This window comes from Penicillium psychrofluorescens (genome assembly GCF_964197705.1).
Source record: "Penicillium psychrofluorescens genome assembly, chromosome: 2".
In the NCBI taxonomy this organism is placed as follows: domain Eukaryota; kingdom Fungi; phylum Ascomycota; class Eurotiomycetes; order Eurotiales; family Aspergillaceae; genus Penicillium; species Penicillium psychrofluorescens.
In genome coordinates, this window is record NC_133440.1 from 2,234,332 (window position 1) to 2,259,494 (window position 25,163).

A 25,163-nucleotide genomic window follows, 5' to 3' on the forward strand; every position below is an offset into this window, starting at 1 on the left:
TGGGAGGATTTGGTGCGTCCGACACCAAAAAAAAGAAAAAGGGAGCGGTGTTCCTCGGCGCGTTACTTCTTCTAATGTCCGTGACGACAATGATGTCTTTTGCTGTATTTTGTGATAGAAGATACCTATTCTGGCAGAAACATAACAATTGGAAATGGAAATGAATAATTTCTATAACAGCATAACTCTCCGTGCAATGCATCCGGCCTTCGTGTCTCACGGGCCGATTGGAACTCGGCATCACATGCGATGGAAGCAGACATCGGTCCGGGACCGTTGTCGTCACCTGCCTAGGCACAATGCCCGTTAGCTAGTCTGGATCTGATCGGCAAGGACTGGCGTGGATTGTGGAGATCAAGCTAATGCTGAAGATCCTGGCACCGTAGCAACACTAGCATTCAATCCTGTGGCAGCATGACCGATTCCTTCTTGAATGACCCGTAGCTTCCGTTTCAGATGGAAACACAGTCCGGATTTCGGGTCTCATGGCCCCAATTCAGCAACACAAAGCGAGCTGCGGTGGCGGTACCTGTCTAATTCTGCTTCTTTGCGGGGATGAATGCGTTGTCCGTATATGGGTATTGCTTGGTGAACGCTTGGACCCGACTTGCTTGCTTAGGGTTATTTTAGTGTTTACAAGGAACAGTTGAGCCTCATCCGAACATCGAAGGTTCGAGATGGGCTTTGCTTAACATATCAATATATGAATTTCTAGGAGGTTTTGTATCTACAGACCTATCGTAGCACTTGTCTAATACAAAAATACAATCACGCAAAGAAGATTCGGCTTTGCCGCTCCTGTCCCTTTTTTTTTTCTTTTTTCTTTCAGAGCTCTTCTGCAGGTGGCTGCTTCGCCTCGCCACCCATAACGTCGGCGGCCGTCTCATCTGAGAAGCGCAGGTCATCTTCCACCGCGGTGTTGTCCTTGATCTTGAACCAGATCACAGGCGATGCGATGAGCAGGCTGCCAAGCAACAGACCCCAGCATGAGGCAAACTCCGTCATGAACGGTGTGTTTTCAGCATCCAGGCTATGAGGAGTTATCAGTGATGGAACACCAAAGAGAATGAAGATCAAAGACTTACCGCCACATGGCAGCTGCACCGGCCGACTGGATTCCCTTGTAGAAACCAGCGAAATTGGCCAGCTTCCGGGCGTTGTTGGAAAGCGAGCCCATGTACCTAAGCCGCAAATTAGCAAGGTTCGGATGGAACTCTTGAGTCGTTCGTTCACTTACCAGTAGGTGCAGGTCTGGAACGCAGCATCATAGAACCCATAAAACATGTACAAAAACATGGGACCAATGTAGCCGCCGTCCATGAAGTCCGTCTTGGCAAAATTCTTGTCATTCTTGACCATTTCCCGCGTATACTGTTTCTGGAAAGCATAGCCACCACCCCAGACACCCAATGTGATCATTATGATCAAGCCAAAGTTGATCCTGGCGCGCATGGGCCGAGAGAAGATTTTCAGATCGAGCAGCTGGCCAAAGATAAAGGCGCCAACCATCTGCATCAGCCAGTAGAGCAGACTGTTGAGGGCGCGTGTGCGGATTGTGAAGTAGGCCCCGTTAACGCTGTTGAAGTGGTATCCGTAGAACCAGTTACTGGCCAGGAACATGGGGAAGAGGAAGATGATATATGAGTCGCTGCGAAGCGTCTCCCACAGCCCGACGAATTCGGACTTCCAGGTGGGATTCTTGATCACAATTACCCGGGACCCGTCTTTGCGCATGATGTATTTCGAATCGGCGAGGCCCCAGCAGAGGACGAATCCTATTGCCATGAGAACCAGAAATGCAATGTAGGTACCATTGTCCACCGTGCCAGCTGTGGAATGCATGTTCTGAGCGAGAGGGATCTACAAATGTCATATAAGCGCTAAACTTTTTTTTTTTTTAATTGGGGCCCAAACTTACCAGGCTGCCAATGACGCCACCCAGGTTGAAGATAACCCAAAAGATCGAGATAAACTTGCCCTTCTCGTGTTCATGGGGATAGCTCATCATCACCGCACCCTGTGCACACCACAGCAAGCCGCCGCAGACGCCGAGCAGCGCGCCGGCAAAGATCAGGAACCCGGCATTCTGGTTGATATTATATGAGAGGAGCGATGCAACATAGAGGAAGTATCCGAAGCCCCCGATCGAGAGCGTCAAACGAAGCCCAATGCGGTTGGCGACCGACCCGGCAAAGAAGCCCACGACGGCGAAAGTACTGTAGAGCGCGGTGTTGGCGTTGTTGACATCGGTGGTCTTGAGTTGGCCAGCGCCTCCGAGTCCTGAGACGGCATTGAACATGCCGGGGCAGAGGAAACAGACGAACGAGACCAGCACCAGCTGGGTCTCGGGCGAGGCAAACCACGGCAGCTGGAAGGAGCCGATGGTCAGCATCGGCTTGTACATCCACGACGGGCCGACGATGGCGTGGTCGGGCCCGGCCTCGGGGTCGTCGGTCTGGGTGGTCATGGTCTCCGAATGTTGCTCATCTTGCTGCTTCTTCTGTGAGGACTCGTGGGCCACGTTCTCCGACATCTCCAGCTCGGACTGGACCTTGGCCATGATGGGGAAGAGAAAGAACAATCCAGAAAGGGATGCGAGCAACGATCCGATCACAAATAACGGCTGGAATGTTGGTGGGCCACGTGAGCGAGGGCCAATTCCGGTGTTGGGGGGGTGATGGGTGTCGAGCAAGAACGAGCATGAAAACGGAAGGTTCGATCATCGATGGAGGCCATTCTTTATTAGTTGTTCAATCCACCTCCGGGAATAGCTGTTCCATCGAGTGCCTCCCGCCCGTGGGGTTTTTCGCATGCGACGTGGAGACATGGCCGACCCTCCGGATGATTCATTATGGTCGTCGGAAGTCGACCGATTCCCCGCCAGACTGGAGAAGTTGTGGAGATATAGATAACTCGAGAGGCTCCCGAAGTTGGTACTAGCAGATTTGCCGAATGCGACCGTCTTTTCGGCTCATGGAGTGTAACCTGCTATGTTTTGGCGTTGTCCGGCACAGCGTCGCATTGGAAATCAGAGCCCTCCTCGCCTTCGGTGAATTCAAGCCCCACCCGATTCCACCGCTCTCGGCGGGCCGCCTCCCATCACTACTGTTGCATTCTATCGTCATGGTCCCTTCCATAATGCCCTGGCTTACCCTAACCCGATTGTTTGGTCCATTATATCATGGCTCCCCCTCTTCTTCCAGGTGACTGATTCCCCCATCATAATAATCATCCACCCGTTATCATCATGCCCGGCAAAACGGCCTCCCACCCGCGCATCACCAAGTTCACCAACTGTCGGCTGGTGCGCGGCGCCGAGCTCGTCGAGCAGGATCTTTGGATCGACTCGCTGTCCGGCAAGATCCTCAAGGACCAGGAGGCCTTTTATGAACTGCACCTCTCCCCCGACGAGATCATCGATCTGGGCGGCCGCATTCTGGCCCCCGGTCTGATCGATGTGCAGCTGAACGGTGCGCAGGGCTTTGATTTCTCGGTGCCCTGTGACACCAAGGAAGAGTACGATGAGGGCCTGCGCATGGTCAATCACGGTCTGGCCCGCACCGGTGTGACGTCCTACCTGCCGACGGTGATCAGCTCCACGCCCGAGGTCTACTGGAAGGTAAGCGCGAAGATGTTCTCGGCGGTCTATCGCGAAAAACTAAATGGCCATGACAGGTGTTGCCTTCTCTCGGTCCCTCCGCGAGCACTCTCCGCCCCGAGGATGGCGCCGAGTCCCTGGGTGCACACGTCGAGGGCCCCTTCCTCAGCCCCGGTCGCAATGGCATCCACAAGCCCGAAGTGTTGCGCGCCGCTCAGACCTTGGAGGATCTGGTGCATTGCTACGGCGCCGAGCATCTGAACACCCCCGGTCCCATCAAGATGATCACCGCCGCTCCAGAGGTGGGCAACATGATGGCGCAGATCCCCGAAATCGCAAAGCGCGGAATCATCTTCGCCATTGGCCACTCGGACGCCACTTACGAACAGGCCGTGTCGGCCACGCACCAGGGCGCGCGCATGATCACCCACCTTTTCAACGCCATGCGGCCCTTCTACCACCGCAACCCGGGCATCTTCGGTCTCCTGGGCCAGAGCGAGCGGCGCCGTCCGTTCTACGGGGTCATTGCCGACGGCATCCATCTGCATCCTACCTCCATCAAGATCGCGTACAACGCGCACCCGGATGGTCTGGTGCTGGTCACGGATGCCATGCGCCTCTGTGGTTTGCCGGACGGTGTGTACGAGTGGACCAACGGCGAGCGCATCGTTAAGACCGGTGCCCGTCTGACCCTGGAGGGATCCGATAAGATTGCTGGCAGCTCGGCCACACTCATCGAATGTGTGAACAACTTCCGTCGCTGGTCGGGTTCCTCCACGGCGGACGCGATCAATGCCGTCACAGCCACACCGGCGCGATTGCTGGGCCTGCAAGGCGTGAAGGGGTCGCTGGCGAGCGGCGCCGATGCCGATCTAGTTGTCTTGGGTGAGAAGCAGGACGATGACTCGGGTCGGACACTGACGGTAGACCAGGTGTGGAAGCTGGGGGTCAAAATCCATGATACCGAGAAGGCGGCGGCGATGTGAAATTTTTTCTTTCCTTTATCTAACGTGAATATCCCAGGCCGTCATTTTTCTGCGTATTTTCTAACATTTCATGGGTGGATTTCTCTCTGCGATGGTGGACCTTCGGCGTTAATTGCACTCTTTATCTCCAGCGAAAGATCGCATAGAGCACGAACAAGAAAGCATGTGATCATAGATTCAGACATTATTGGGTATATATATATATGTGTGTGGGTGTGGGTGTGTGCATTGGAACTTGCATGTATTTTTGAGTCTCCATGAGTTAACTCCCTATGTCCAAGATATACTAGTTAAAACTGCATGTCATATATAAATATCCATGAACCGAAGAATCTCACATCTGTCTAGCAGATTGTGAAGCAGCCGAAAGGGACTACAGAAGAATCCACGTCTCGCGTGGACCCTCTTATCTATAACTCGGACGGAGCACTGCGCCGCTCGCTCATATGCAAAACGAAAAAAAAAGAAAGGAACACTTTTCACATCGCCATTCCGTCCCTTTACAGGCGGGGCTGCGAGCGAGTCCAGCCGGCCTCTTCGGCAATGAGTTCGGCGGCACGCTCACCAATGGACAGCACGGTCACCATGGGGTTGACGCTGGGCATGTCGGGGAATACACCGGCATCCGCAATGCGGACGTTCTTCAGGCCGCGGATCTTCAGCTTGGGATCCACCACCGCCAGAGGATCATTGACCACATCACCCATCTTGGTGGTTCCGGCCGGGTGGTACACAGTGTGCGCCACGCGACGACCATACTCGGAGAGCTCCTCGTCAGTCTGGAGCTTGGGGCCGGGAGCCACCTCGCGCTTGAGCCAGTTCTTGAATGGAGCCTCCTTGGCAATCTCACGGGCAGCCCGAAGACCAGCCACAATGGTGGCGGCGTCGTAGCCCTCGGGGTCGGTGAAGTAGCGGAAGTCCAGTGCCGGCTTTACGGAGGGGTCGGCAGAGGTCAAGTAAAGACGACCACGCGAACGGGGGCGCGGGATGTTGGGGGTCATGCAGAAGGCATCGACGGGCACTTCGTATCCCAGACGAATGGTATTGAGACAGAAGGGAATCTGGTAGCAGTGCATCATCACGTCGGCGGCGCGGCCGTCGAAGCCGGCAGCGTTGGGCTTCTCGCGACGCATGAAGATACCGGCGTCCGAGTCCATTGTGGTCTGGTTCGGAGGCACGGGCTGGTTGAGCTCCCAGATGATGATACTCTCCGGGTGGTCTAGGAGGTTCTCGCCCACACCGGGGATGTCCTTCACCACGGGGATTCCCAGCGAGGACAGCTGCTCCCGGGGACCCAGACCGGACAACAGCATCAGACGCGGGGTGTCCACGGCACCGGCACACAGGATGGTCTCCTTTTTGGCGCGCAGGGTGTGTTTGACACCGGACTGCAGGGTCACATTGACACCAGTGACCTCGTCACCCTCGATATTCACCTTGGACACCCAAGCGTTGGTCAGGATGGTCAGGTTGGGGCGCTTCTCGTCACCATGCAGGATGGGGTGGATGTAGGCAACGCTCGCGCTGCTGCGGCGGCCATCGTCCGGGTTGTAGGAGACGTTGAAGAAGCCCACACCCTCGGTCAGATCGCCCTTGTTACGGATGTCGTCGTTGAAGTTCTCGATCATGGGGATCTTCATGGCCGAAGAACAGGCCTGGATCCAATCCTTGCACAGCTGGTTCTGGTGGCGGGCGTGCACGGGCTGGATGGTGTTGCGCAGGTTGTCAACCAGGCGGGTGAAGGTCTCAAAGTCCCAGCCTTTGCAGCCCTTGGCAACCCAGTTCTGGCAGTCGTACTCGAAGGGGCGGAACGAGATCAGAGTGTTGTGGCTGGAGCAACCACCGAGCACCTTGGCGCGGGAGTGTCGAATATGGCTGTTGCCCATGGGCTGCTCAGTGGTGGGGTAATCATAGTCGAGCTCTCCACCGAGCAGACTCAGCCACTCCTTCAGGTTAAGCACGCGGTCATCGTTGTAGTCGCTGGGACCACCCTCAATGACAAGGATGCGCTTGTTGGGCAGGTACTGCGCCAGGCGTGCGGCAATGACACAGCCCGCGGTGCCGCCACCGACAATGACATAGTCGTAGGAGTTGACGTCGACAGCGGGGAGCTCGTTGGTGGTGGCCATGTTGAAATGGGATTAAGGAGGGGGAGAGAACGGGAAGGAGCTGAAGGGAAAGATGCTGAAGGGAAAGCGTGTCGTGACGGGAAAGAGCGGGAAGGCCTCCATTGGCTTCTCTATCTAGTAACCCGATTCGGCCATCTCTCATGTGTGCCTCTTTTTTTTTTTTTTTTTGACCTTTGGACCCAACTATTGGCGCGTTGTGAGTGGCGGCGATCGAAAAGGTGGAGTGCATTAGATAATGCAGGTCCACATGGATCAGAGTTGTATCTGAGTGATGTCTCTGGAGTAGACCATCATAGAGTCTAGAGTACCTAGGATATATAGACTACTCATGAGCTCAACCAGTGAATCCATTTCGATTGTGATTGTAGAATATCTCGTATAGTCCGACAGCTACGTCATGTAGCGAATGGGGCTCTTAGCGTGCTTTTTTCCCTCGGAGTTCCAGCCTTACTTTCCCCTCACATAGTTCGTACTGATACTACTACAGTACAAGTGATCCCAGTCTCACGCCACACCTTCAGCGGCACATCCTAGCAAGCTTATCTACTATACTATTATTGACTACCTGGCTCACTACTATTACTCTTACTACTACTCACTACATAAGTACCCAGCGCCATACAACCTTTCCGGGCCCCACTTGTACCCGTTACCTGACGGCTCGGCCATCGCCCGCACAGGCGGTGACCCTAGCGGTGTGCTGAAGACTTTCTGGTCCGAGAGCAGAAACAGATCATCATTTACTCTCGAAACTCCTCCATCCTTCCCTCCTCACCTCCCACAATGTCCCTCCCCTACCCGACTCGACAGCTCTACTACAACGGCCAGGCGCATGCGGCCTCGTCCGGCAAGACTTTTCAGACCATCAACCCCGCCACCGCAACCCCGCTGGCCGACATCCAGATCGCCGCGCACGCCGACATCGACACTGCCATTGTCGCTGCCGACAAGGCTTTCCCGGAATGGTCCAATACCCCGCCCATTGCTCGTGCCCGCATCCTTCACAAGGCGGCTGCCCTCCTCCGCGAGCGCAACGATGAAATTGCCAAAATCGAGACCCTCGACTCGGGCAAGGCCTTTACGGAGACGAGTACCGTCGACGTCGTGACCGGTGCCGATGTCCTGGAGTACTATGCCAACTTTATTGGCGGTGGCGGTCTCAATGGCGAGACTACCCAGCTGCGCGAGGATGCCTGGGTGTACACCAAGAAGGTGCCTTTGGGGGTGTGTGCCGGTATTGGAGCTTGGAACTATCCCATTCAGATGTATGATTTCCCCTTTCTTTGTAGGAGAAGACTCTCTCACACAGTCTTATAGTGCCCTCTGGAAATCGGCTGCCTGCCTTGCCGCCGGAAACACCATGGTCTACAAGCCAAGTGAATACACCCCGCTCCACGGACAGACCCTTGCGGAGATTTACACAGAAGCCGGTCTGCCCGCCGGCGCGTTTAATGTCATCAACGGTGCTGGTGATGTGGGCGCATACCTGACCAGCCATCCGACCATCGCCAAGGTCTCGTTCACTGGCCAGGTTGCCACAGGAATGAAAGTGGCGGGGGCTGCGGCGGGCAGCATGAAATACGCGACCATGGAGCTGGGCGGCAAGAGCCCGCTGGTCGTATGCCCGGATGCCGACCTGGAGAGTGCGGTTGACGGTGCCATGATGGCTAATTTCTACTCCACCGGCCAGGTCTGCACCAACGGCACTCGGGTGTTTGTCCCTCGTTCGATGAAGGCAGCTTTTGAGAAGCGCCTGCTCGAGAAGATCCAGCATGTGCGGCCGGGTCCGCTCTTTGATGAGGCGACAAACTTTGGTCCCCTGAGCTCTGCTATTCACTACGAGAAGGTGGTTTCGTATATCCGCCACGGAATCGAGACTGACAAGGCCACCCTCCTTTGTGGTGGTCCCGAGAAACCGGTGGTGCCCAAGGACCTCCAGGCTGGATTCTGGGTCCAACCGACTGTTTTCACGGATTGCAATGACTCGATGCGCATTGTCAAGGAGGAGATTTTCGGGCCTGTCATGTCGATCCTGTACTACGATACTGTCGACGAGGCTGTGAAGCGCGCCAACGCTACCGAGCTGGGTCTCGCCGCCGGCGTCTTCACCAAGGACCTGAACCAGGCCCACCGGGTTATTGACCAGCTCCAGGCCGGTATTACCTGGGTAAACACGTGGGGCGAGAGTCCTGCCGAGATGGCCGTGGGTGGATGGAAGAAGAGCGGTCTGGGCGTGGAGAATGGCCGCCGCGGCATTGAGGCTTGGCTGCAGAACAAGAGCACCCTGGTCGATATGAGCGGTGCGGTGGTCTCGGTATTTGCCAAGCTATAAGATGTTGTATATCTCGCGATGATTGCATGGATAGAGTGTATTTAGCAACAAAAGTCAACGCCAGTCAATTCATTTCGTACTCGGTAAAGCATTCATGCATGAAGACATTGTCGTATGGGATATTGATTGGAGTGCTATTCACCATGTATCTATTCTCTTTACAAATGCGAAATGAGATGGTCTCAAAAATTAAAAAGGGACAAAAACTCCGCGACCTCCGTAACCATAAAAATCATCAAAAACCATGCCGATACTGACTAGAAAACAGGCAAGATCAAGAATCCCATAAGACCCATTGTCTTTGGGGACCAAGATGGGGAAATCAGAAGAAAAAAAATTGCAGTGAATTTGAATACCTTTTCAGTGAGCGGCCATCCGCGCGCCCATACGGTCAAGGACTAGGTCGTTCTTCAGCGTACTGTCCAGGCCACCAACGGCCGAGTCGATCATGCGCGAGGACATACTGTCAGGGGTGAGCTCGTCCTCCTCCATTGAGCGCTGGAGCTCCGTGTTGATGCGCAGATCCATGGGCACCTTCTGCGGCGTGCCGTCGGGCGTGGGCTGCTGGCGCGGCGAGGGCCTCTTGGCCGGCAGCGGAGCGGGGACGTAGGTGCGAGGACGATAGACAAGAGCGGGCCCCTGTGTGCGGGCATCCGTGCCGGCTTGCTCGATGCCCTCGAAGTACCGGACGGTCTTCACCTTGAGTTCCAGCGTGGCGTCGCGATCACAGACCACCAGTGGGTGCTGGTGCAGTTGTAGGGCCGAGAGCGTCCACATGTGGTTCACTCCATCTTCGAGTCCCTTTTGGATGGCAAACGCCTTGTGCGCACCCGTCGCTACGATCACCACCTCCCGCGAGTCCATGATCGTCTGGATACCCACCGTCATCGCCATGCGGGGGACTTTGGTGATGTCATTATCGAAGAAGCGCGAATTGGCTAGAATCGTATCGTACGCCAGGGTCTTGACGCGCGTGCGGCTGTTCAGCGACGAGCCGGGCTCGTTGAATGCGATGTGTCCGTCCGGTCCGACGCCGCCCAGGAACAGTTCAATGCCGCCCACGCGGGCAATGCGCGCCTCGAACGATGCGCACTCGGCCGTGAGATCGGGAGCAGTGCCGTCGAGGATGTTGATATTCTGCGGGGGGATGTCGACATGCGAGAAGAAGTGCTTGTACATGAAGCTGTGGTAGGACTCCGGGTGGTCGCGCGGCAAGCCCACGTATTCATCCTGTGGGAAATTAGGACTCGAATTTGAATTGGTCCATCCGAACATACCATGTTGAACGTCACGACATTCTTGAAGGAGATCTCGCCAGCGCGGTGGCGCTGCACCAGAATCTTGTAGATGATCTCCGGGCTGCTGCCGGTGGGCAGACCCAGCACGAACGGCTGGCTCTCGGTCGGGCTGTACGTCTTGATGCGGCCTTGGGATCTGTCAGTGTCGAGATCATCATTGGCGATCGAGAGGACATACTGATGATGTATTCGGCGATGTACTCCGAGGCCGTCTGGGGGTCTTCTCTGATAATGACACGCCTGGCAGCCGTCAGGATTTAGTCCGACACAGATGTGGAGACACGTACATGGTGGCTACGTCACCGGGGCGCTCGGACAGGCCAAAGGGATCGATAGGGCTGAGAGGGAGATGTCGAGTTCGATAACAGTTGTGTAAGAGAGAGAGAGGAAGAGAGTGAGTGAGTGTGTGTGAGTGTGTGGGAGTTAAGAAGGAGGAAGAGAGAGGAAGAGTCAAAAGGATGAACAAGTCACGAAGGCTCCGGACCCCAAAGCGCCATGGCTGTTACGGTCGTGACAGTGGTAGTAGTGATGGACCCAGAGTTAGTTACTACAACCTCCACCAACAGACTGGAGGACGGTTGCATCGTGCAACGCGGCGTCGACGAGAGCGGCTAAGCCCAGTTGGGGCTTGGATTCACCGAAGGCGGCGAGAAGACCCTCAAAGATCCGGGCGATTAGCGTTGCATTCTGGCTCGCGGGACCCGCTACTGATGGAATTTTTCTTTCATTATCACAGTGTCATCGCAGCAGTCGGTGGCCCCCCCAAGTATCGCGCTAATTCTCTGCCGGCAATTAGCGTCCGCACCACTCAAAAACTACGATTCATGGGCGGTCTGTCCCTTCGAAGGAGGCGGTCAACAAAGGTACTTTGGGGGTCTCAGGCAGTTGGGGTGCCACTGTACCACCAATAAGTGGTCACCCTCGGGCCAGGCCGAACATCACGTAAGCCTGACTGCTGACAGATGCATCCTGTCAGTTATCGGACCTCGCTGTATCTTATCGACTGCGGTTAGTTAACTAACTAGGGGAGAGCAACGTTGCGCTTGAACTTCCCTCCCTCCCCTGGACACGTAACGAACGAACTGTTGGACACGGTGCACACCCCATTCCACGTTTCCCTCCGAGCTTGGTGTCCGCTGTCTGTTTGCATCCTCCATCATCGCGCCCCCCCCCGATCGCGGCTCTCGGCCTGGAGGGGGGACACTGGCTGGCATTCCTCGTTCCAGGGCCACCACCATGGCCCCGATGGAGGAGGACATGCTGCTGCCCCCGGGTTGGGCGGATCTGGATAGGTATGTCGATCAGCCTCATCACAATCCATCCCCGTGGCCTGGTTCACTCGGTGCCCCATGCTTCCACCCCCCTACGGCCCCCAGCTTTTTTCCCCCAGATTTCCCGCCTCCACGGGTGTGGTGTGGCTGTGGAACCCCAGGGTTGCAAATGATTCAGCTGATTTCCCCTTTGGGAAGGGAGCTTGTTTACCTCCAGCTAACACACACTGCCCAGACAAATGGGCCAGCTCTTTATGATGGGCTTTGATGGCACCACGGTCACTCCACAGATCCGCTCGCTCATTGAGGACTACCACCTCGGCTCTGTGCTGCTCACGGCGAAAAATCTCAAATGTACTATTATTCGATTTCCTTGCCATTGACTGCCCGTTCTCACTGACTCTCCCCCCTACAGCCGCTGAGGAGACAACCCGGTTGGTTCTTGAACTGCAGACGATTGCCCGTGATGCTGGCCATCCGGTCCCATTACTGATCGCTCTGGATCAAGAGAATGGCGGCGTCAACAGTTTATATGACGAAATCTATATACGCCAATTTCCCAGCGCCATGGGCATTGCGGCGACGGGTTCCAAGTCACTGGCCCATGAAGTGGCAGTTGCAACCGCGCAGGAACTCAAGGCTGTTGGGGTCAATTGGATTCTCGGCCCGGTGCTGGACGTGTTGACCAATGTACGCAATCAACCACTGGGCGTCCGAACCGCTGGCGATGACCCCCAGGAAGCCTCACAGTACGGCGTGCAGGTTATGAGAGGATACCAAGAAGCAGGGCTCGTCACCTGTGGCAAGCACTTCCCTTCTTATGGCAACCTGGAGTTTCTCGGCTCGGATACCGACGTCCCTATCATCACGGAGTCGCTGGAGCAACTCAGTCTGAGCGCCTTGGTGCCTTTTCGCAATGCCATCACCCACGGCCTGGATGCCATGATGGTAGGTGGGGTGTCCATGTCGTCGGCTGGCATGAATGTCATGCACGCGTGTCTGAGCGATCAAGTCGTGGATGATCTTCTTCGAAAAGACCTCGGTTTTCAAGGAGTCGTCGTATCAGAGTGTCTCGAGATGGAGGCCCTGACGCACAATATTGGTGTTGGTGGTGGCACGGTGATGGCAAAGAATGCTGGATGCGATGTTATCATCATCTGTCGGTCATTTCCCGTGCAACAAGAAGCTATCAACGGGTTGAAGCTGGGCGTGGAGAACGGGATTATTGGCCGACCTCGGATTCAACAGTCTTTGCGCCGTGTGCTCAATCTGAAGGCTCGCTGCACCTCCTGGGACCAGGCATTAACCCCACCGGGACTCCTCTCGCTCACCCAAATGCAACCATCCCACACCAGTCTCTCCACGCGAGCATACAACGGCTCCATCTCGGTTTTGCGGGACAAGCGCAACTTTCTTCCCCTATCAAATGTTATCGATGCCGGCGAGGAACTTTTGCTCTTGACTCCGTTGGTGAAGCCGCTGCCGGCATCAGCAGTGTCACAATCGGTGTCAGGAAATAGTCATTTCCCGCACGACTCGGTGTCTTGGGATCGAACCGCCTCGGTGATGAGTGGAGAAAGCGTCTTCAAGGAACTAGGGCGCTCGCTTTCGCGACAGAGGAGCGGACGTGTGTTGCATACCTCATACACGGCCAATGGCGTGCGTCCTATCCATGAGGACCTCATCAATCGAGCGAGTGCGGTTATCGTGATCACGGCAGATGCCAACCGCAATCTTTACCAGCAGGGGTTCACCAAGCATGTCTCGATGATCTGCCAGTCCCAATACTCTCCGTCCGGCGAACGTCTTGAAAAGCCAGTGATCGTGGTGGCAGTCAGCTCGCCGTATGACTTCGCCATGGATCCAACGATTGAGACTTATCTCTGTACGTACGACTTCACGGAAACGGCACTCCAAGCACTGGTCAAGGTTCTATACGGCGATTTGACGCCAACAGGTGCATTACCAGGCTCGATTAGTCGCAGCCAGAAGATCCATCAGTCACGGCAACATTGGCTCGTGGAGAGCTGGAACGAGGAGCGGGACGGCAATGCTTTGGATGTGCTGTTGGATACAATTCGGAACGATTGTGCTCTTGGCCAACGCTCTGAACTGCTCGGCGTGACCTCCAACAGTTTTCTGCTGCGCCAGGAAGAGATCGATGAAGCACACTTTGTAGTCCGCAACAGCAGCACGCAGGCGCTGTATGGATTCTGCGCGACCTACTTTTTTCGGTCTACCGGCACCGGTGTCATTGCCTGTCTGATCGTCGACCCTGCCCGGCGCAAGCTATCCATCGGACACTCGCTGCACAACCGTGCCATTCGAACTCTTTTACAGCGCAAAGGCATGAAACGCTTCCAGCTCGGATCGCGTCTTCCTGGAATCTACTTGGGCATTCCGACTGCGAACCCCATGGAGCGCAAGCGACTACGGCAGTGGTTCGCCAACCTAGGCTGGAACACAGCGTTGTCGCGCCCTGTTTGCAGCGTAGTGCTGCACAACTTGGCTTCATGGAGTCCCCCAGAGGGGCTGGCTACCAGCCTGCAGAACGCAGAGGTGACCTACGACCTCGTCTACGGCTGGGACTTTGCGCGGGCGATCCTCGACCACATCAAGACAACCGCACGGCAGGGAGTCATCGACATCTACCGCATGGCTCTTGGCGGAGCACCCAATTGCGGCATCATCCGCGCAAAGCGACCGCTGGACGGCGTGGTGCTAGGAAGCGTTGTGATATACAATGAGCGGTCGGCGTTGGCCGAACACATGCCAGCGCTGCGCGCAGTGCAGACATCTGTCGGCGGTATTTCCTCTCCGGTCATCTCCCCCTATGCGGGAGACTACGCCACCGTCATGCAGGGGTTGATTCTGTTGGCTATCAAGCAGATCCGCAAGCTAAAAGCGAATGCGGTAGTCATGGATTGCGTAGGTGCTTCCTTCCGTTTTGATAGTGGGCTCAATCCTTCCGGTAGATACTGACTACTGTCCTGCAGGTCGACGGCGACGGCAACTTCGACTGTCTATCCACCATGGGATTCACTATGCTACATAGCTTCGAAGAGGTCAACTGCGACGCCTCCACTTGGACGATCATGCATTCATCCTGATCGAAGTGCGGGGGCTGGTGATAGTCTACACGGTTTCTATTTTTAGCTGCTTGATTTTCGCTTTCCACCACGTTTATGATATCCATCCCGCGTTTGGTGTTACTTGGAGGAGGGGTTGTCTGCGTTTTTTCCATCCTTTCTCTTTCTCTCTTCGGAAGGATGGACCGGTTGACTCTTTTCTTTTTTTATTATTTATTTTCGTGACCGAGAGGAATTTCCTGCATATACCACGATTATTGGATACGATTGTTGACCGGGGCGACAATTGGTCCGGGACACATACATCGAGTCCGCATGCGGGTCGCACAGAAACGTACTGTCCGTAGAATCAATTGGAGACTTCTAGATGCCTGCAGCGAGCGAGTGACCGCAGCTTGCACGAGCAGCATCACGGGAGATCGTCTCGAACAACTAAATCCCCCCCCTGCATCCTTCTTTGGGGCTTCTGTGCGCCCCTCCGCTGCACGTCGCAGGGGGGGAAGAACAGCCTTGGGAAGACTTGTATGATGAACTCCCGTCCATGGATTGAGGGTGTCGGGAATTAATTGGCTGGCCACGACTAGCTCGTTCGGGAACTACTATTTCTGTCAGAACCCCACTTCACATCTCTGCCCGCGAACGCTCAATGGCCCGGACGTCCGTTGGGCTCAAACGGAAGGACCAGGGTCTTCCTTGGGGGCTTAGCCGGACTCCGCTTGGAAAGTCAAGCACCCACTTTTTGCTTCCCGCTTTTAGTGAGGGCTTCGGCACGGGGTGCGCGATCGTGTACCTGGAACGGGCACACGGCTCAGGGTCTGCAGACAGCAATGATCCTCTATCTATCGTTGTCTCCCGTTTGCCCGTCGGCGGGCCAAAAACAAACCGTCTGGCTTTGGGGCTTTGTAGGGCTGGCTCATCTAGGGCACCAACATACTGTGAAACGAAAACGAGGCATTGCCCTCGGACATCGGGGCCAAATCAGGCCCGGAGTTTACAGACCGCTCGCTGAATTCGCGACTAGGCCGGATTGGGGGAGTGCGCCTGTTTCGTGTTCTGCACATCACACGAAAAGAATAGAAACAAGAGTCGTTAACTATGCCGATAAGGAATCTCCTCTCGCCATGTCAGAACCATGGACGGTTGAATCCTCTCACATCCTTCGTCGATCAAACATGCACCCGTCGCGGGGGCAAAAGAAAGATCCGAGGACCATGTGGAATTGATATCCGCAATAGATGCAGAGGGTGCATAGTCCGAACGGGATGAATGAAGCTGAACCGGGAATGGGTGGATTCTGGTGCCGTTCATGGGTTGGCGCCGGCCCACATTCCTCTATCTTGCTTTCGTTCGGGAAATGGCCGTAGCCAGGGATCAGGGCGCGGTATGCTTCCAGTACCACTCTATCTCAGTTGTTCCTGTCGCGCATTTTGCATTCGCCGCATACCTCGACAGCAAGAGGTCTTGACCGCGTCGCTGGGTCGCTGGGTGTGGACCAGATCCTCCGTGGACGCGCTTAGATCGATCGACTCGGTGATCACCGGCATCCGACCATTCTTGTTGGGCGGGGTGCTCTTCTTTCTTTTGCCTTGCAGTCGCTAGTACCCTTCTGGAACCAGCGTGCAGAGGTCTCGAGGCGATCCCACCGGATGTGTACCCTTGCGCCGATGTGCTTGCCCGGCACAAATACGCATTGGGAAGCGCGCAATGATCTCCAAAAGGGTAGGAGGGCCTGACAATCTCGGGAAGGAAAGATGTCATGATGGACAGGGCCCTCTGAATTTCAACATCTTGGCCCCGGTGCCTCGGGGCCAGTGATTGGGTGGAGGAGGATTGCAGCTTCCAGCGCAGGAACAGGGCTTCGGCATCACCGGATCGTCAAGAGGGGTGAGTGCGGATGAGCGACCTAAAAATGGACGGATCGGGCAAATGCACAGGAGATGAAGGATCGGTGGGCGAGCTCGATGATCGCCCACCAGAGCTTCACCTCTGGTTTCGTGCCTTATCTGGCTGTTGGATGTTATCGTTCTTGCTTTCCTCTTTTCACATGGGTTTGGTGTGCGAGACTTGATCAGGCAAGAGCATGATTCTTCCACGGTTCCACACGAGGCGAGCCGCGACGGGGGGTCGGGGGTGGTTTCACCAGCGGTAGATTACAGGACGGTCGTGACCGGTTTTTTTTTATTTTTCCCCCCTGGTTTTTTCCTGGGGTATTTGGGGTTTAGAGGCACCAACTTGGGATAGAACCAACAAGGAGAGGAGGATGATGATGGTGGTAGACGGGCATCAGCGCAGTGATTGGCCCCCACGAGGCGACTTTCTTCTGTGGTGTGCCTCGACTGTTCAGAGGTTGGTTCCTGGGCGGTGCTGGGCCCAATCAGGCCGGTGTAGGGCAACCCCCCGGAGAACGCGAGAGGCCGAAACCAACACCAGCAACGGTGATTGGTGTGTGGGCATCGTCTGGGACTGCGCTGCATGTCAGACGGGCCCATGTTGATCATGGACGGGGGGCGTAATCCTCTTGTGTCTTCTTCCCCTCCCCGTGGTGGTCCAGCCCCCCCCGAACGGTCGCTGATCGGCTGAGAAGAGTAAGAGTGGAACAGAGGGAGTGCCCTGCAGAATCATTAGTGATTTTATTTTATTTTTGATCCCGGAGAGCCTTGGAGGTATCTGAAGATGTGCAAGTCCATGATCTTCAGGGTCGGCTGTGGGAGGCAAAAAAGGTGAAGATTATTAGTACGAGGGAAACCCTCGTCACTCGTCCGCACGCTCTCTTCTCTATCCTATCGAATCTACCTATCCTACCTATCCGAACCAATCCTATCCTATCCTAACCTAACCTAACCTATCCTAACCTATCCGATCCGATCCTCTCCCCATAGCACTGTACACCCTGTACTATAAACCGGTCTAACCCGCTGCGTTCGTCTCCGCAAAACGGTCCCACTTTTCCCCGAATCCGTTCCCATCGTCGACTGTCTCCGGCTCCGTCTCTCTCTCGGTCTCTCCTCTCCCTCTCTCTTCTCTCTCTCTCTCTCTCTCTTTCCTTCCCAACTTTCTGTTTCCATTTCTCTCTTCTTCACTCCTCCTCTTTCTTCCTGTCTTCTTCCTCTTCGTACGCGCCTTTTCCCTCTCCCGATCCTCGTGCGCGCATCTCCCCCAACCCTCGCCATGGAGGGCTTCGACACCATGGCTATGCCACCGTATCTGGCCAGTCCGCTGTCCCTCGGAAATCTCCAGGGAACCGACTATCTGAATGCCATGCCGGGCTTGGACCTGCCAGACCACCGGTCCAACTTCGATACCGAGACCTTTGTCAGGTAAGTGATGCATCCGATCTTACGGGGGGGGAAGGGACCCACGAGGGGAGATCGTCCATCCGAGGACACTAGGGCTGATCGGTCGCGAGTAGCAGCGATGATATCGCCTTTCAACAAAACAACATCCCACACTCGCTCAAGCGCTTTCCGTCCGGATATGAGGACCCCTTCACCGATATGGTCGCTCCCTTCGACCCCGTGCCGCCAGAGCAGCCCCAAGATTCCTCCATCGACCACAACAACAAGCTGCTCAGTTTTTCCCTGCCGGTCTACCACTTCACCCTGCTCGACTACTCAATGCGGAGGACATCATTATCCGTGTCGGCGCAGCTACACGGGATGTTCTTCCTGGCCGAGTCGCCTTACACAACTTCGCCTTCGGAGCACGCGCCACCCCAGCAAGGCGCCGAACTGACCTGCTATCGTCGCAATCTGTTCCAAATCACCGGTTCCGTCACCCTGCCGCGAGGGATGCGCTATATCATGACCGATCAAGGCGACCGCATTCCAATTCTCGCCCAGGAGCTCACCGTCTCGGCCACCGAATCTGTCGAGGGGAACCCGGTTAAGATCATCTCTGTGCCATGGAAAACACCGTCGGCAGCCGCTGCCAACTCCGGCACAGCGGTCGAAGAGAGCAACCCCAGCACGGGTGCCAAGGTGGAGAAGGAACCGCCACCAATCCCGCTGGACATCATGGCTGGACAAGACCTGGACACCGACTACGCGACCTTTCCCATCGCCTGGAAGCGTCTGCAGTTTCGCGTGGCCACCGCCAACAATGGACGTCGGAAGGAATTACAACAACATTTCGTGGTTCGGCTCAAGGTGGTCGCCACGTTGTCGACCGGCGCCAAGATCTCCATCTCGGAGGTGCAGTCGGGGCCGGTCATCGTTCGTGGCCGCAGCCCACGGAACTTTCAATCCCGCAAAGACCTGCCACTGAGCGGCAGTGCTGCCGCCTCTCGCAAGAATCAAGCAAACAACGCGCCAACACTCAACCGCACACCAACTAGCGAGTCCGTCCCACGCCGCGCCAGTATCACCCCTGCCAAGGCCAAGGCCTCATCGGGTGCCGTGCAGAGCAGCTCCCCAGAGACAACGTCCGTTCCCCCACCTAGCATCCTTCAGCAACCGCAAATGACGCCAGACTGGACGTCGATCCCGCAGACACATCAGTCCTACTTTCCTCAGTCCAGTCCAGAACAACGTTCTCAGGCAGCTGAGCACCAACGCCGTGTGAGCACTGTGTCCGTTGGTGCTGCAGCACCGATCAACTTGTCCCTGCTGGATGAAGAAGAGGGCGGGGATTCCAGTCTTCAACTAGACTCCACGATGGTGACTCCTTACAATACTAGCGAGATCCCCCCGCAGCAGATCTCTCCTCAGCAGATCTCTCCTCAGCAGATTTCTCCCCAGCAGATTTCCCCTCAACAGATTCCTCCGCAGCGGGCCGTCAACCTCGACTCATCCATTCCGCCGGCCAAGATGCGCAAGATGTCTCATTCCCATGGCCTGGCGCGCAGCACCGTGTCGTCCTTGCCTTTACTGGAGACGGCCAATCTGCCGCACCAGTTTGCATCTTCGCTGCCCTTCCCGAACGAGAGTACCGATCTGCTGTACGAGTACTTCCCTCTCGGACTGGATGACTGGCAGGCACCCGTCGATGCCGTCTACCGGCCGCATGTCGTCCACCACACCAACATGCCCGAGGGGAAATTCGCCGCCACCCGTGGGCGGAATAAGCGCTACTTCGCCGCAGAAGATGTCTTCTGATTCATGATCATTGAATGCTCAGCCCGGCGCACTAAAGGACGGTGGCGGCGTTTCATTTTATCTTTTGGGTTGCATCTGCATTTTGCACATCGGGGTCTCCTCGTCTGGTTTATCCACTCGCTCCTCTAGACCACTCGTTCCATTCTTTTCTTCCCTTGAAAACAAAAACATGACTTATTCAATGCTGCCACGCTGAATATGCTTTTTCTTATTTGGAAATTTTACGGACATGGATATGGATACGGCATACCACTTGGGTTTTGGGAGGGTCTCTCTTGTTTGTTTTTTGGGTGCACCCGGTGAAAAAGGGCGTGTAATGGAGTTTTGTGTGTGTGCTTTTTTTTTTGTCTTATTTTGGGACTTGGGCCGCTGGAATTTGGCTTATAGGCCCTGGGAGGGAACCTTGGGGGTTTACGGTTTCGCCTTGGTGTTTTCCTGTCTCTTCCTGTTATATCCCATCGTGTTATGATGTCACGCCGCTATTTACTTTCAGTGATCGTGATGCCGATTCTCTCGTCTTCGGACGGCGATCAATCCGCAGCATCTCTTTGGCAATACGACAAAATCGTTGATATGTCCAATTGTGTCTAGTTCAATTAAATCTGTAGAAAGTAGAACAAAGATCCAACCTCGATCGGATCTGAACCTCCGCAATTGGTTGGAATAGATCGATGACCTGATTGTCTTGATACTCACTCCCCCTCATTAAAGGGATCACAGATAGCCAAGTCCATTCCCACCGATGCTTTCCAAATCAGCTCGAATTTCCCATTCCGTTGCACCAACCCGGCCGGCGATCTCGGCCTGGCGTTGCCGACTCAGGTCTAGCCACTGGCGTAGCAGGTTGCCATCGACCATCCCTCGTCCCGCAGTGCCATCACTCTCCACGGCACGGAATGCGCGTGGGTTCAACCCACCAGGATGCTCCAAAGTGTTGGTTAGTTGTGACTGCAGGGCTGACAGTCGGCGGTACGACTCTTCTGCGACAGTGGTCACAAGCGCCAGGGATCCATTCTGTGCCGTGACGAGCACTTGGTGGTTGGACAGGCTCTCATCCAAGTCCATTTCGTCCTCGTTGGGGGCGATGAGCTCGGATGAGACGGCAGTACGTGGTAGTAGGGTCACAGTGGATGCAAAGTTGCCCGTGTAGAATTTACTTCGGCTGAGCAGTCGATCGCCATTGGAGGACTTTGGATCTGAAAGGGAAAAGATCAGTGAGCTAATGCCAAAAACCGAGCCAGAATTTTAAAAACTTCTTATCACATACCTTCTGGATCGTACTGTAGAACGTGTAGGTTACAGTCGGTATCAGCGATCAGAATGTAAAGCTTGTTTCCATCGGGAAGAAAATCCGCGGCCACAACCTCCAGGTATTCCGAGTCCTTGCCGAAGAGCGTCATCTTGTAGGGCTCCTCCTAAGCAGGGTGTTAGATCCTTTGTAGGAAGTGATCGAATCACGGAAGTGGGAACAAGCTTACCGAGTATCCGACAAACCAAAGCCCCCTCACCGCGTCTCCCAGGATGCACATCCCTGTGCCCTTTAGTTCTTTCGCGACGTTGACGTAGCATTGCATGTCCATAAATGCCACGGGAAGAAGACTGCCATCCTCCTTCAACCCACGAACCAAACACTTCTGACCTTGAGCTACTATCACGAAGCCTTGGCCGCCGATGCCCGACAGCGCCGTAACCGCGCCCTTCACAGGCTCTTTTCCGATCAACTTGAGTTTGCGGCCAGACTCGGGCTTTTCGGGGTCCGGGACCACATTGGCCACGTTAAAAACATAGATACAACCACGGGCGGGTATATCTTCACCCTTGGCAATAGCAGTGCCGACGACGATCATATCTCTGCGCTCATTGCCAGACTCCGAAAGCTCCAAACTGACGTTTTTTACGGCAGTTACATGTTCAGCGGGATCCAAAGGATAGCTAAGAACAGCGAGGATTAGAGAAATATCACGGTCATAAACATCCTAGAAGACTTTACCTATCGATCACTGTCCACGTTTTAGGACTGACGACCTGGATGGAGCTCTGGGTGACTTTGGGGGAAAATGACATCGCTGGAGATTTGCATTAGCATACGATAATATCCCTTCAAAAGCACATCAAGAAGAACACACATTCATTGCGCCATTCAGGATGCAGCTCATCGTCATCTGGTAGTTTCCAATCAACCTGCTGACTTGTTGCGAGAACATAGGTCTCAGAGGATGACGAATAGGCCAAGAAATCAACCTGTTCTTCCATGGGAATCTTGCGCAACGTCCACGAATAGTCGAATTGGGTTCCTGGGGGTAATTGGCAGGCGCGGACGCATTCCTAGCAGTGGCCATTAGTATGGAAGATTCAGATCGATGAGAGAATAATTTACCTTGGAATCCACATAGATGAAACCTTTCTCACAGCCCGTGGCTGACGAATCAAAGCTACTCAGCCATCGAGCAAATCCACCTCTGAGACGCACAATGTGTGGTGAGCTCGCTGGCGTTCTAATGATGAATCCCGCCGATTCTCCAGGCATGAAAACGGCGCTTAGTCCCGACACGTCAGGCAAGATTCGGAGAGGCCTAAATCGCTGTTGATCCTCATCTTGTTGAGCAGAAGTCGCATGTGAAGGCGTCCTCGGCAGGGTGTGGTTGGCTTCCCGATAGAATCGCAGGCTCTGCAAACCCCCATCGTCAAGATCAGACGATGTTAACACTGGCTTGTAAACAAAAATATCATCGCCATCGGTCCGCAGCTAAAAGATCCAATCAGCATCTGAGGAGTGTGAAACCAAATGTGGACGATCATACGATCAAGTAAGGAAAGGAGCAAGACTGGTCACCAAGATTGGCAACAATCGCTTCGGTCAGAGTTTCCCGCGTATTGGACCGTCTGGGTGGTTCGGCTGAAAGTACTGGTTGCAGACAATCAATGCCTTCGACGACCGATACCAGCTTCAAATCAGACAATCGGAATATCTGCAGAGCCTGGTTAGAAACCTCAATTAGATGGTTATAGCTGGTCAGCCTACCGAGAGCTTATATTCAACGTCCAGTGAAAACATCAGGGTATCGTTATGGGAGGTCGGCTCGGTGACCGCGAAGGCTCTAGTTTTGTCATGATACAGACAGGCAGAGCGCCATGTCAATGAAGTGATCTCAGTAGGAAGTGACACCTCATCAAGATCACGGCTTTCATCCACTTGCAAGAGCAACAGACTTGCATCGTCCCGAACGATCACAAGATAGGGATCAGCGAAGCTTGCGCTCACAGCCACGCGCTCCTCGCTAGTTTCTTCATCGTCCCACACGGGGTAGATTTGTGACAACCCCAAATCTGCGTAGTATGTCAGCCGTCCTAATTCCGCCTGGACTTTCGGTAGGAAAATTACCCATGTCGTAACTTCTAACCTCATTCTGCAAGACTTGAATCACTCGAGTACCATCTGCCAACGATCCGATATCGACGGTTTGATCTTCATTCGGATTGAAATCGGGGGCTGTGAAAGGCTTCAATTCTTGCCCCTCTACCACACGAACTTCAGATGATTCCTTTTCTGCATCTGTGGGCCGTGTGATAATCACATATTGACGGGAGGTATTGCTTTCCACTTGATTGGGACTGGACAAAACCCCTTTGGCATTGGTCACGGTGGCCGACCAGACACCATCAGCACCATCAATTTGCATAGACATGGTTGTAGAAGGGTCAATCTCTCGCTTCACAACCACAAGACCGCTCCCTTTGTCCGAACCATGGGCTGCCACCAATTCCAACTCGGCGGAAACACTGTCAATGCGTGTGGAATTCATGCTCTTCGTGACTGGCAAAGATTTGCCTAGAGTGATGTCTCTCAAAGGACCGATGCTGGAAAGCCGATCCTGCAATCGGAAATGATAGAAGTCAGGAGTCGAGTTCGCGAACGATGTACGTTGGTCGAGCTGCGTCAGTTCAGGGGCCGTAGAATACAGATCATCTTCGTACGCGTCGTCTTCCATTTGGTCATCTTCTGCAGAATCTTCAAGGCCGTTGGCCGTTTGCTTTGATTCAGCCCGAAGTCTTTTTGCGGAGATCCACTCCAAAAGCACGGAATCTGAGTCCTCGCTACCGATGAAGACGTTGCCATCGCCGAAGCAAGTTGAGCATGATGCAGCTGACTTCATAAAATCTCCACCTGTGTGTGCAGGTAAAGCGTGAACTGTGAGGCCGGACACTGAGCGTCCATCGAGCTTGAACTTGATCAGCGCCATCTGCCCCGACGAAAGTGCCAGTAGCAGATCACCACTATCGCCGCCGAGGCGCTCGACCACACAGCCCTCCAGTCGACAAGCCAGATTTGACTGATCTGTCATCGAAAAGGATGAGACCTGTCTGGAAAACTCGTTGACACCTACAGCGTTGGTCTTGCCGCCTTGGTCAACATGTACAATCTCATTCGAACCAATGAGCAGAGCTCCACCCACGGGGGGCGGGAGGGCAACCACTTTGAACAAGTCGCTCGGCAATCTTGAAACCGAAAGTAGAGTCGTGGATGCCCGCTGCTCCAGATCTAGCGTGAAAACAGCGTAGAACATCACGTCTTTTCTTTCGTGAATAAGAGCATTGGAGGTTGCAACTTGTGAATACAATATGCCAAATGTCGGCTCCCTATATTCGTATAGAAATGCAAGACTTATGGGATGCAGTAAAGACGGATCCAAGGCCGCCAATGGCAGAACAAACGACGAAGCGTAGGGCGTCTGGTGTGCTGCTGCGTCTTTGCTTTTGTCGGCTTCCGCTTCATCCTTGGGGCCAGGGCGTTCGCCGTCGAGCTCCGAGTCGTAATCGTCCATCACCAGGTCATCTCCGGCCTGATGAAAAGGCAGAATGGCCAGGTTGCGAATCCCAAAATTGTACACCGCACACCTACTGCTTGGATCCACGCTGAGGATACTGCCACACTGGCTCAGGTCGGGAACCCACGGGCTGCGGGTCAAGTCATCTCGTTCATAGTAGTGGATGGAGATGGTAGAAATGCCCTGGCGCTCGGGGTCCCACTCGATCAAGCTCAGTTTGGCGTTTCGAACTGCAAGCAGAATAGCTTCACCGCCGCTTTTGGAGTTCAAGATCTTGACCCGGCTTAAATCTGTCACCGTTCCTGGGAGAGGGTACTCCTTCTCGAGGACTAGTTTTGTCGTTGTCTCTTGGCTGGCATTGTCGACACTTTCGGATGTCGGCTGAGGAGACACATTGAGCAGAGTGAATATTTGTAAAAGAGATGTTCTAACGACAATCAGATTCCTGGCGGTTGCCGAAAGAAAAGGAACAGCCAAGGCATGGGTGACCCCAGTTGGGGGTAGTAGCTCCGTATAGCACTGCATCTGGCAAACCCAGCCG

General features: G+C 54.7%; 8 protein-coding genes across 8 annotated transcripts; 4 read left to right on the forward strand and 4 right to left on the reverse strand.

The window, feature by feature from the left end:
* Positions 1 to 825: 825 nt before the first annotated feature.
* On the reverse strand, positions 826 to 2,560 carry PFLUO_LOCUS3035 (uncharacterized protein; the record flags this gene model as incomplete). Its single annotated transcript, XM_073780239.1, has 4 exons — positions 826 to 1,030; positions 1,086 to 1,181; positions 1,238 to 1,860; positions 1,919 to 2,560. 4 exons carry the CDS (start codon positions 2,558 to 2,560, stop codon positions 826 to 828), a joined length of 1,566 nt encoding a protein of 521 aa, XP_073637113.1.
* Positions 2,561 to 3,247: 687 nt separating this feature from the next.
* Positions 3,248 to 4,584, forward strand: PFLUO_LOCUS3036 (N-acetyl-glucosamine-6-phosphate deacetylase; the record flags this gene model as incomplete). Its single annotated transcript, XM_073780240.1, has 2 exons — positions 3,248 to 3,619; positions 3,676 to 4,584. The coding sequence occupies 2 exons, from the start codon at positions 3,248 to 3,250 to the stop codon at positions 4,582 to 4,584; spliced, it is 1,281 nt and encodes a 426-aa protein (XP_073637114.1).
* Positions 4,585 to 5,084: 500 nt separating this feature from the next.
* On the reverse strand, positions 5,085 to 6,713 carry PFLUO_LOCUS3037 (uncharacterized protein; the record flags this gene model as incomplete). Its single annotated transcript, XM_073780241.1, has 1 exon — positions 5,085 to 6,713. The coding sequence occupies one exon, from the start codon at positions 6,711 to 6,713 to the stop codon at positions 5,085 to 5,087; it is 1,629 nt and encodes a 542-aa protein (XP_073637115.1).
* A 783-nt stretch (positions 6,714 to 7,496) lies between these two features.
* Positions 7,497 to 9,045, forward strand: PFLUO_LOCUS3038 (uncharacterized protein; the record flags this gene model as incomplete). Its single annotated transcript, XM_073780242.1, has 2 exons — positions 7,497 to 7,978; positions 8,031 to 9,045. 2 exons carry the CDS (start codon positions 7,497 to 7,499, stop codon positions 9,043 to 9,045), a joined length of 1,497 nt encoding a protein of 498 aa, XP_073637116.1.
* Positions 9,046 to 9,405: 360 nt separating this feature from the next.
* On the reverse strand, positions 9,406 to 10,840 carry PFLUO_LOCUS3039 (Glucosamine-6-phosphate isomerase (Glucosamine-6-phosphate deaminase) (GNPDA) (GlcN6P deaminase); the record flags this gene model as incomplete). Its single annotated transcript, XM_073780243.1, has 5 exons — positions 9,406 to 10,275; positions 10,323 to 10,471; positions 10,522 to 10,583; positions 10,631 to 10,681; positions 10,815 to 10,840. 5 exons carry the CDS (start codon positions 10,838 to 10,840, stop codon positions 9,406 to 9,408), a joined length of 1,158 nt encoding a protein of 385 aa, XP_073637117.1.
* Positions 10,841 to 11,579: 739 nt separating this feature from the next.
* On the forward strand, positions 11,580 to 14,724 carry PFLUO_LOCUS3040 (uncharacterized protein; the record flags this gene model as incomplete). Its single annotated transcript, XM_073780244.1, has 4 exons — positions 11,580 to 11,635; positions 11,850 to 11,968; positions 12,030 to 14,542; positions 14,611 to 14,724. The coding sequence occupies 4 exons, from the start codon at positions 11,580 to 11,582 to the stop codon at positions 14,722 to 14,724; spliced, it is 2,802 nt and encodes a 933-aa protein (XP_073637118.1).
* A 3,147-nt stretch (positions 14,725 to 17,871) lies between these two features.
* PFLUO_LOCUS3041 (uncharacterized protein) lies at positions 17,872 to 19,796 on the forward strand (the record flags this gene model as incomplete). Its single annotated transcript, XM_073780246.1, has 2 exons — positions 17,872 to 18,020; positions 18,113 to 19,796. 2 exons carry the CDS (start codon positions 17,872 to 17,874, stop codon positions 19,794 to 19,796), a joined length of 1,833 nt encoding a protein of 610 aa, XP_073637119.1.
* Positions 19,797 to 20,510: 714 nt separating this feature from the next.
* On the reverse strand, positions 20,511 to 25,147 carry PFLUO_LOCUS3042 (mRNA cleavage and polyadenylation factor subunit; the record flags this gene model as incomplete). Its single annotated transcript, XM_073780247.1, has 9 exons — positions 20,511 to 20,992; positions 21,064 to 21,211; positions 21,275 to 21,728; positions 21,787 to 21,862; positions 21,923 to 22,121; positions 22,174 to 22,542; positions 22,598 to 22,765; positions 22,819 to 23,123; positions 23,179 to 25,147. The coding sequence occupies 9 exons, from the start codon at positions 25,145 to 25,147 to the stop codon at positions 20,511 to 20,513; spliced, it is 4,170 nt and encodes a 1,389-aa protein (XP_073637120.1).
* Positions 25,148 to 25,163: the final 16 nt, after the last annotated feature.